Consider the following 11,946-nt stretch of genomic DNA (forward strand, 5'->3'; position numbering starts at 1 on the left):
TAGTGAATTCAGGGTCCGGGGAGACCAGATATAGTGAATGCAGGGTCCGGGGAGACCAGATATAGTGAATGCAGGGTCCGGGGAGACCGGATATAGTGAATGCAGTAGCCACCCTCTAGAAGGAAGTCAGATTACAGCAGCAAAAGGAATATGGAGATTTGGAGGAGGCCGAACACAATAGAAGGGGCTTTTTTTTTAAATTAATCCATACTTTAATAGAATTGTTTTATTTTAAACCAGAGTTTGGGGTCACGGTAACATAACCTTTACAATGAAGTCTCATATACATTGGCATAGCTTTAATCCTCGTGTATTTCTGCCTTCTTTTTAGCCAAAAAAGAAAATGCAAGACATTGACAGACTGGTATTATATTTTATTTATTGCACTTTGAAGCTTCCCTGCCACACACCAAGAAGCCGAAGAACAGTTTACCGAATCTCATATTGGAGCTGATAAAATATCTTCTTTCTAGAAAAGGAACTTGATTTACAGATTCAAGTCTTAATTCTCAATAGATCCTCTAGAAGCAGCAAACTTTATACAGTGAGAAACCATTTCTTTTTTAGCAAATATAATATATATTCTCTTATAAGACAACCAAAATATACAGTATACAGCTTGCACATTGCAGTGATGGGTCTATGTACACAGTAGTGGCCAGTGCAAGATTTATCAGCAGCAAAATGTGGAGGGTGGGTATGAAGGATTAAGGGAGTGCTGAAGTGTCAGTCCACCCAAACTAGAGTCAAGGGTGTCAAACTAGCAGGATAACTCACCCACCAGTTTCTCTCTCCAGAAGTGTCATTTTCTTGCCTGAGTTCCCAGCTTTGGGTGGAACTGGGAATTTAGGGGCAGAGATATCTATGGAATAAAAAAGGTGGCAAGTAAAGTGGTATGCTAGTTAAAAGCTTTGGATGGAGCAGGAACGGATGCATCATTGTTTAATTGTGGTGTCACCATTTTCCTTCATTTCCAGGGTCCATATGTCAGAATGACTCAATAAAGAGCAATAAAAATATCATTAGTTGGATGGAGATGACCTTGAACCTCTGGCATTTTTTTTTTTTTTTGTTGACTGTGACTTTTGAGGTGTACCTCAAAAGCAGGTTAGAAAGTCAAGGGAAATTTGTCAGAAAAGAACACATAGCAACAACCAGTTGTGAGGTGCATCCAGGGTGGACTGGGCCAAGGGGCAAATGCACCCTGGACCACTCCAGTGGTTTCCTGGTAAAGAGCAACGAAAAGTCCCATCCGGTGTCCAACCGAGTGCAAGATGAGAACACAGTACAGCCTGCCCCCCCGCACAGATTGCGTATGCCATGTCTGAGCACAGGCCTGCTCCGTGTTCCACCAGAGGCTCTCCTCCCCAAGCCGGACCCAACCGAGTCACCCCGGCTCCCCTCTACCGGCCCGTTCGGAGTCGGTGCAGCAGCTGTCCATGCTGAGCCGCCCATTGAGCAGAGAGTACCTGGAGCAGAACTTCAGCCTGGGATGAGGGTCAGGAGAAAGCAGGGAAGAAGGAGAGCGGAAGGGGAGCCGAGTTGCTGCACCATAGGCCTCTGAGTTATACTTACCCCCCGGGCCAAAAGTTGCCAGTCAGTCCTTAGGGAACAATCTCTAGTCCATTCTCATTCTCTTCCAGTTTACGGGTCCTTGATGGAGAAAGTATTCTAAACCCTCAAAACACATTGACTGGAAAACATTAATTCTATTTAGAATTTTTGTATGGAGTAAACACTCTACAGCAATACAAATCTGACGTTGCTGCACACTGTCTTAGTAGTTAGCACTTCTGCCTTGCACCACTGGGGTCAGAATCCTGGTCAGGACACAGCTGCATGGAGAATTCATGTTCTCCTTGTGCTTGAATAGGTTTCCTCCAACACTCCAAAGACATGCTGGTAAGTGGTCTAAATTATCCCTACTAGGTGCGTGCATGTGATGTTGAGACCTTGGACTGAAAGCTCCTTGAGGGCAGGGACTGATGTGAATGAACAGTATGTGAATCACTGCAAAATATAAATAAATGTCTGTAATAAATCTTCTAATACTCGTTAAAAGTGTATATGTATGTGTTGGCGTTCCGCTTCAGCTTGTCCACATTTTATAATACCAGAGATCATTTTTGGGTGGACTGACTCTTTTAGTAGACCTAACATGAAAGAAGTAATGAATGAATCCATTACCCACCATTGTCCTCCTTCTGTGCTCCTCACTCACTACAATCAGATCAGTAGTGTTACTTCTCAGCATCATTCTGTGCTTCTCTTCTGTTCCGGGCGCCCATTATAAACACACAGTGTGCTGCACAGTTTAACCGGAAACATGGACTAACCATTATTAAAGTCCCATTAACATAAAGGAAGTTATGACAGCATGGGAAGATGGAGTCTGGTGCTTGCATGGGATGTCCCTTGCTATAGAACTCCAGCTAGGCACATAAGGATGAGGATGTGTAATCCCACCAGGTAGGTGAGGAAAACATAGCGAGATTTCGATCTGGAAGTCAACAGCTTCGAGCAATAGATGCTTCGACCGCGCAGCCATCTCCGTATGGATAGTGTTCCACCTTTGATCTAGAAAAGCAAAACGATATAGACATTTGAGCACTAAATTGTTGGCTTGGCAACACAATGAAAAAGAAAATAAAAACAAATTATATATATATATATTGTAATAGTACCTACATTCTACTAAAAACATAATGCTGTGAGGGTAAGGTACAAACAAACGGCATTTGAATTTTCCATCGATAAAAGTTGAAGGTATTCTGGAAAGGCCAAGCTTAAAGTATGTCTATAGGTAAACCTTTTGTCTCTTTTACCATTTTGGCTGGGATAAGAAAGGGTTACAATTTCTGTCATGGTTTTATTACTGCCTTCACGTTGGGGAAATTCATCCCTCATTTTGTCCCGGTAACAGAATTCCCATGTCAAAACGCAGTAAATCAGTGGTTTTTGGACTTTTTTTTTTTTTACTACAAAAATAATTATTTTTTAGGTAAAAAAAAACACAAAAGCAGCAAAACGCCACTAATATAAAAACGCTGAAAAACCCATGTTTTTAATATGACTTTACACAGCTAACGTTACCAGCGTTATTAAAACGCCCCAGCTTCATGGAGCCTGAGTAAAAGCTAGATTGGGATGGGACTGAACCTGTGTCAGGTTTTTACTGCTGTTTGTGTGACCATTTGGGAGCTTATGTATTATACATGGAGATCATATCCCCCCTTATGTATTATACATGGAGATCATATCCCCCCTTATGTATTATACATGGAGATCATACCCCCCCTTATGTATTATACATAGAGATCATATCCCCCCTTATGTATTATACATGGAGATCATATCCCCCCTTATGTATTATACATGGAGATCATACCCCCCCTTATGTATTATACATGGAGATCATATCCCCCCTTATGTATTATACATGGAGATCATATCCCCCCTTATGTATTATACAGGGAGATCATATCCCCCCTTATGTATTATACAGGGAGATCATACCCCCCCTTATGTATTATACAGGGAGATCATACCCCCCCTTATGTATTATACATGGAGATCATATCTCCCCTTATGTATTATACATGGTGATCATATCCCTCCTTATGTATTATACATGGAGATCATATCCCCCCTTATGTATTATACATGGAGATCATATCCCCCCTTATGTATTATACATGGAGATCATATCCCACCTTATGTATTATACATGGAGATTATATCCCCCCTTATGTATTATACATGGAGATCATATCCCCCTTATGTATTATACATGGAGATCATATCCCCCCCTTATGTATTATACATGGAGATCATATCCCACCTTATGTATTATACATGGAGATCATATCCCCCCTTATGTATTATACATGGAGATCATATCCCCCCTTATGTATTATACATGGAGATCATAGCCCACCTTATGTATTATACATGGAGATCATATCCCCCCTTATGTATTATACATGGAGATCATATCCCCCCTTATGTATTATACATGGAGATCATATCCCCCCTTATGTATTATACATGGAGATCATATCCCCTCTTATGTATTATACATGGAGATCAAAGTAATTTGAATAGTAATTTGTTCTGGCCATTGAACCGAAAAAGCGCTTAAATGCTTGACGTGCCTATGTAGGTGCGTTCTTAATGCTGCTTCTCTCCTGTCAGGAGAAAGATGTTCAGAAGAGTATAGTGTTCATGAAGCCTTAAGTGGATAAATACTTACAAAGCTTTACCTTTATATTCTCTTTAGAACTATAAATCATGTCAGCCTATCATTTTTTGCTCTAACACAGAGTTTTAGACATCAGCCTAACACTTACTTTCCGCACCACAACATTCTGAGTGGGATCAATAATTAAGGCTTCCCGTTCGTCGTCTGACTCCATCTGGAGAGAGAACTCGTATTCTCTGGAAGATGACTTCGTCTCCAGCCTAGAACAAGCAGACACAACATATTTTTATAGCAATGGACGTGTGCCAGTTTTAGATAATTGGGATAGATTTGTAAACACAGTTCCATGAGCAGATTCAGCCTGAGAATGCAGAAACAAAAAAAAAAATATGTGTGCCTGGAAACAATGCAGGAGTGGCAAGTGAGCCAGGCAAGCAGAGCAGCTTTCATGGGGTTTTTGTTACCGGAGTTATAAAACTAGAACTAAAGGCAAAACTTTTTTTTTTTGTTTTGGATGGAGTGGAGAGGGATTAGAGTGCTTGTCAGTTTTTATTGCTGTCTGTGCCCTGTTAGCCCTGGTTCTCACTGATGCGGTGCAGAATTTGCACTGTTTTCAGTGCGAATTCCGCACCAAATCAGAATCGCCCCACATTCATTCGAACCGCTGCGGGTGTGTATGTTAGGTTAACAACACCCCGAAAGTGGTCCGCAAAACGCGGTGCGATGTGCAGAATTGGATCGCATAGGTGTGAAAAACTGAGATCTGATTCCAGTACGGACCAAAAAAAGGGTCCTGCATGTTTTTGGTGCGGGTGCGGTGCGAATAGAGCCATACAAAATGTGTGGCTCCAAATCAGACCGCACACAAATCGCATGTGATTTGCACAGTAATGCGGTGCAGTTCCTGTGCGAATCACATGCGATATGCCGCACATATGTGAATCCAGGAACGGGGAGATTCATCCTCTCTATTTGTCTTGTTTACGGTTATCATTGAAAGTGAAAGAAAATCCCAAATTTTGGGTTGTCCCCAGAACTCCAGCTGAGAAGCTTCCGAGTTCCAATGGAGTTCCTCCAGCGGTCCATCTGGCCTTCTTCTAAGGGCTTGTTCACACTTGACTAAATCTCTAACTCTTCAGAAATGCCCCTATAGCGTTAGATAGGCATTAATGGGCTTTAGTATAGGCATTTTACAAGCATTAATACTGCACTAAACACGCCTAACATAAACTCGAATGGTTTTAACGCCCCGCAAATGCCTAGCAAAAGCCCAGCAAATGCCTGCCAGGTGTTTGAGGAGCGTCACCATAGAATTAAATGGGAGTTGTTGAAAGGATTCAACTCCTCCTGACTTGACATGAGGCTTCAATTCATGACCAACTTCAAAGCAAAAATCCCGCCCCACCGACTTCAATGCAAAAATCTTGCCCCACCGACTTCAATGCAAAAATCCCGCCCCACCGACTTCAATGCAAAAATCCCGCCCCACCGACTTCAATCCCATTGCTTTCAATGCAACGTCGCGTCCCATTGACTTCCATGCAACGCCGCGTCCCATTGACTTCCATGCAACGTCGCGTCCCATTGACTTCCATGCAACGTCGCGTCCCATTGACTTCCATGCAACGTCGCGTCCCACTGCCTTCAATGTAAAAATGACTATTTAATTTTTATATTATTATTCTCATTCTCTATTATAGCTCATTAACGCCTGTCTAACGCCCATACTAAAGCTCATTAACGCCTAACACACCTGTCTAACGCCCTTACTAAAGCTCATTAACCCCCATACTAAAGCTCATTAACGCCGGTCTAACCTCCATACTAAAGCTCATTAATGCCTGTCTAACCCCCATACTAAAGCTCATTAACTAGAATAATAAAAACATACTCACAGACGAAGCATGTATCTAAAAAGCATAGAAAAATGACAATGGCCACAACGGAAGGCAAGGTGTTCTCACTGTCAGTGCGGTCAAATGGCTGACGCGTTTCGTGGACGAATCCCTTTCCTCAGAGCTGATGACCAGCCTCTGATGCTGATGTATGATGAATGGAAAGTAGGAGCCCTGCTGTTGATGCCTTTTTCTATGCTTTTTAGATACATGCTTCGTCTGTGAGTATGTTTCTATTATTCTTTCACTACAATAAACCTTGGATAATGCACTAGGTGTGTGCGCCACCTGTTTTCTCTCTATCCAGTGGCTAATTTCCCCGTCTGAGGAGGGCTGCACCCCTGAAGCATTTCCTTTGGTTGTCGCTGTCCTGGTACCCTTGGCTTCCCTTTTGGCTGTGCATATCCTGAGGCGCTGGAGAGTACATATCCAGTAAAGCTCATTAACGTCTGTCTAACCCCCATACTAAAGCTCAATAACGCCTAACACACCTAATTCCCATACTAAAGCTCATTAACGCCTGTCTAGCGCCCATACTAAAGCTCATTAACGCCTAACACACCTGTCTAACGCCCATACTAAAGCTCATTAACGCCCATACTAAAGCTCATTAACGCCTATCTAACCCCCATACTAAAGCTCATTAACGCCTAACACACCTAACGCCCATACTAAAGCTCATTAACGCCCATACTAAAGCTCATTAACGCCTATCTAACCCCCATACTAAAGCTCATTAACGCCTAACACACCTAACGCCCATACTAAAGCTCATTAACGCCCATACTAAAGCTCATTAACGCCCACACTAAAGCTCATTAACGCCCACACTAAAGCTCATTAACACCGGTCTAACCCCCATACTAAAGCTCATTAACACCGGTCTAACCCCCATACTAAAGCTCATTAACGCCTAACACACCTAACCCCCATACTAAAGCTCATTAACGCCTATCTAACCCCCATACTAAAGCTCATTAACGCCTAACACACCTGTCTAATGCCCACACTAAAGCTCATTAACGCCGGTCTAACCCCCATACTAAAGCTCATTAACGCCTAACACACCTGTCTAACTGCCATACTAAAGCTCATTAACACCCATACTAAAGCTCATTAACACCCATACTAAAGCTCATTAACACCCATACTAAAGCTCATTAATGCCCATACTAAACGCTATAGGAGAATTTGGTAAGAGAAATTTAGTCAAGTGTGAACAAGCCCTTAAAAGTGATCCACTTCAGATCAACTTTTTTCCCCCAGAGGGGCTGAAAGAGCTGCCACAATTGTATACAAGCCCTTTGAGGACAGGAAATGAGGGAAAATCTAGTATTTTCCTCCTTAAAAAAAGCATATTTATTTCTGTATGTGGGTAAACTTTTTACCAAACTGTAACAGCTCTCTGACTGCAGTAAAAACTGACAAGAGGGCAAATCCTCCCCCACACTATTATAAATATATATATATATATACATATAATTATGTAATGAGGGACACCATACACATTTCAGAGACAGCGAAAAAGAGCAAGAGAAAAAGAAATCTGCGCCCGAGGGGGGATATTAAGCAGCGTGGTAAATGAGCAATGCAGGAAGCAAGAGGATCAATTAGCCATAATGAGGCACTAATTAGTAAACAATAGTTCAGCCAGATAAAGTTTTGCCTTGTGTGACAAACAAATTACAGCCTCTAAAATCAGTGCTGTGTTCTAATTGAAGTCTCAACAGTCACTAGGATTTAAGGTGGTCACATGCATGGCAGCTGTTCATACAATTCAAAAATGATTGTTCTTCTAGGTAATGAAGTGTAGGTAAACCCCGGGACAAAATGTAATATATTGCAGTTTAATGGTCCCTTTTCCCCTTTGTTTTCACCTGGTAATCCCACTAGTAACACTTCTTGTCCTAGGGTGACCACACTCACTGCACTAAATCTAGGGAGACGTGGTGTTGTCACCCTGAGAAGTGTGACAACACTTATGGGACTTCTGAACCCCCACCCTCTCTGTCCATAAAATAGGGGGAGGTGTTTTGCAGTACTAACACTTCCCAGTAACACTGCTTGAGAATACTGAAATTTAGAGTTCAGTTTTACGTACATTTTACAGCACCTGAAATTGAGTGAAATAGGAAGTTATATCTTTCACACAACAATATTGTAGATTATTCAGACTGTCGTTTTTGTTTTGTATCTGAAACTTTACATGCATCTGAGTTTGCTCACACTTTATTATCTAAAACGGCATTTTAAGCTGCTTATATCTGGCCTTTCCCTTGTTCCTCCCCCCTCATCAACGTGCTAATGAGCTTTTTTGAATAAAGTCTTTTCTATTTCCATTACATACACGGGTGTCAAACCGGCGGCCCTCCAGCTGTTGCCAAACTACAAGCCCCATGAGCCATTGCAAAACTGACAGTTACAAGCCTGACTCCTGAAGGCAGAGGCATGATGGGACTTGTAGTTTTGCAATAGCTGGAGGGCTGCCAGTTTGACACCTCTGTAAAAAAGCAAAATGTTTTTTGTTTTGGAGTGGAGAGGGATTAGAACCCCTGTCAGGTTTCTATTGCTGTCTGTGCTCCCAATAGGGAGATTCACCTTCTCTATTTGTCCTGGTTACCATTATTGAAAGTGAAGGTAAAAGAAAATCCCACATATTGGGTTGTCCCTAGATAAGTAATAGAGGAGAAATCTTCCAATTGGGGACACTAGTTCTGGTGACCTGGGGCCCCCCCAAGGAATTCCCTTAATTTGCAGGGATTTCTTCTCACTTCCTGTTTGGCTATGGGACAAGAAGTGAAGGAAAATCCCTGCAACGGGACACAAGTGGCGAAAAAAAATCTGACGGCGTTATAACCCTCCTTTCCTCCATCTAAAATGAAAAAAAAAATTAGTTTTGCCTATTTTTCTACTTTAATTTAGACCTAATGACACCACTGGGCCTCTGTACTTCACTATGCATTGCAGGCAGAGCATTGCTGGTTGGTGGGGCTGTTAAGGTGCTGTACATAGCTTCCGAAGAACATGTCATCACTCTGACTTGGTACCCCAGTCTAGAGCCCTCAGCCATGATGTAAACAGTGGGTTGGCTCTAGGGAGGAGTCATGCAAATCTTAAAGTGCCTCGATGGGTTGATTAGAGATAATTCACAATACATTTCAGAATACATTTGTATTCTTTACTTGAATCTCGGTGTGCATTGTGTGTAACCTCTAGATCTCTGCAGTAATCCTGTGTGAGACTTTACTTCTGTGAAGATGCTTTCTGGAAAAAAGACTGGTCACTACCGCTTTCCTCCAGTGCAGGGTGACTGGTCTTGTATCTGCAGGCAGCCTGTATTTGGGAAGACATGCTGGGCCTCTCCCACAGCTCTTACACGGGTGTAAACTGTAGTATGTCCATATGAATGAGACCTAAATGCTCGAATTTATTGACACGTGTTTAACCACTTCCAGACCGGACACTTTTACCCCCTTCCTGTCCAGGCCAATTTTCAGCTTTCAGTGCTATCACACTTTGAATGACAATTGCGCGGTCATGCAACACTGTACCCATATTAATTTTTTAGCATTTTTTTGAGACAGATAAAGCTTTATTTTGGTGGTATTTATTCACCGCTGGGATTTTTATTTTTTTTGCTATGTAAATGAAAAAGTCCAAACATTTTGAAAAAAAAGTATTTTTCTTATAAAAATTTGCAAATAAAAATAGTATTTCATCATAAATCTTGGCCAAAATTTATTCCGTTATCTTTTTAGTAAAAAAAAAAAAAAATTAACCCAAATTAGCTTATAACCAAAAATTATAATTTTTAAACATTTTTATTTTATTATGTATACATACTGTCACCCTAGCAGTACAGTGTCACCATGGTGACACTGCTACTTGTGGGGAGTGATGAAGTTTTTTTTTTTTTTACACTGATTGCTTGTACACCCATAAAGGCTGTAAAAGCAATCATTTCTGCTTCTCTCTGGCTGCATTCTTGCAGCCATTGAGAACTACTGTGTGAGCTGTGATTGGTCACAGCTTGTCACATGGTACAAAGCTGTTTTGAAAAGCCTTGTACCATGTGACCTCTGTGATCATTCACAGATTTCACACGTAGTAAGCAATGATGTCAGAAGCAACATCTTGCTTACTACTCTGCATGTGATCACTGATTGGGCAATCAGTGATCACATGATCGGGACCTCGCACAGAGGTCCCGTACGACGATCAGTGTTCCACTGTGTCCGGGGGACACAGCGGGCACTGGATCGCGGTGCTGCTCTCTCTCAGGGAGCGCGCACAAGCAGGGAGAGGGGAGGCCGTTTATAAACAGCCACCCAACCCTGCACTGCCACCGTCTGGCCGTTTATATACAACGGCCGGACGGGAAATGGTAAAAAAAAAAAAAAAAAAAAAAAGAGAGAAGAAGGAAGAAAGAAGAAAGAAGAAGAGGAAGAAAATAAAATTAAAAAAAAAGAAACAAAATGGTTTAGGAATCAAAATACTTTTCAAGCGTGGTTATTCCTTTCTTCCCAGCTTTCAAGGCCGCCGAGAGTGGCAGAGAAACAGGTTCAACTGAACTAAAGAGAAACTCTAACCTCCTAATTTTCTGTTCTGTGCGGTGAAGGGCGTCTTCAGCGGACTCTCTGCGTACCCTCTCTTCAGCCAGCCTCTCCGATAACTGAGAGAGCTCTTGTTGTGCCGTGTCATAACTGACTTCAGTCTCTGCAGCCCTTCAAAGAAAAATGTTAACATTCAGACTTGGCCAACCAATGTTCCCTAATTACAGTGGAGCAGCAAGTTCCACACTGCATGTATAATGGCAGAGATTTTTTTTGTGCACATCTAGAAATATAGCAAAGATTTCTCCGATAATTCGTATGCAGAAAGCCCTAGGCCTTTACACCTTGATCATACAAAAGAAGATAATCCTCATTCAGCAGGAGCATGAGATTAGCTAAGGCATTACAAGTGGGAACTTTGTTGCTTGATTTACATATAAATAGCAGTTGAGTGTTGCACTGTGTTCACCATGTGTAGGAGAGTAAAAATGTAGGCGATACCTTTTGTGAGGGCTGACTAAATTTATCTTAACCACTTGACCTCTGGAAGGTTTTACACTCTTCATGACAAGGGCATTTTTTTTTCCTATTCAGCACTGCACTACTTTAACTGTCAATTGATCGGTAATCCAACGAAATTTATTTAATTTTTTTTTTTTGCAGTTTTCTTTTGGTGGTATTTGATCACCACTGCATTTTTTATTTTTTAATATATAAACGAACAAAAGACAAAAAGTTTGAAAAAAAACCCACCGCAATATTTTCTACTTTTTGTTATAAAACACATTTAATAGAAAAATAAAAAAAAAATAAAATTTCTTTATAAATTTAGGCCAAGATGTACTCGGCTACGTCTTTAGAAAAACAAACAAACGAACATATTAACCAATTCAGTACACTTTCACTACTTCCTTCCCAGGCCAGTTTTCAGCTTTCAGTGCGGACGCACTTTGAATAATAATTGTGTGGTCATGAAACACTACCAAAATAACATTTTTATAATTTTTTTCACAAATATAGCTTTCCTTTGGTGGTATTTAATCACCACTGTTTTTTTTATATTTTTGGCTAAATAAACCAAAATAAAAAGACTGAAAATTTTGGGAATGGGGAAGGAATGATGTGCCTGGAGCACGGTAAGATGAGATATGTTCTACTGAATGCTGCTGAGTAAATGAGCTATGTTCTGATAGCCCGCTCCACGTATGGACTATCAGTTGGCTGGGTTGAGCTGGGGCTAGCGACGAGGGTGGAAACACCATGCTATTGATCCATTGCCTGCTTGGCCGAAGTGGAT

At 41.4% G+C, this 11,946-nt stretch overlaps 1 protein-coding gene across 4 annotated transcripts in view; it reads right to left on the reverse strand.

Moving 5' to 3' along the window:
* Positions 1–359: 359 nt before the first annotated feature.
* The window catches only part of LOC149456718 (uncharacterized), a 147,384-nt gene continuing 135,797 nt past the window's right edge, over positions 360–11,946 (reverse strand). For all 4 annotated transcript variants that reach the window (XM_089684608.1, XM_089684607.1, XM_089684609.1 and 1 more), the window contains 3 exons: positions 10,686–10,820; positions 4,350–4,461; positions 360–2,577 (listed from right to left, as the gene is read on the reverse strand). In XM_089684608.1, coding sequence (XP_089540734.1) covers positions 2,419–2,577; positions 4,350–4,461; positions 10,686–10,820 — 406 coding nt within the window. In that variant the 3' untranslated portion in view covers positions 360–2,418. The remainder of the gene's footprint in view (positions 2,578–4,349; positions 4,462–10,685; positions 10,821–11,946) is intronic.

Source organism: Staurois parvus, unplaced genomic scaffold, assembly GCF_062004578.1.
Source record: "Staurois parvus isolate SC_StPar_1 unplaced genomic scaffold, SC_StPar_1.0 ptg000350l, whole genome shotgun sequence".
Taxonomy (NCBI): domain Eukaryota; kingdom Metazoa; phylum Chordata; class Amphibia; order Anura; family Ranidae; genus Staurois; species Staurois parvus.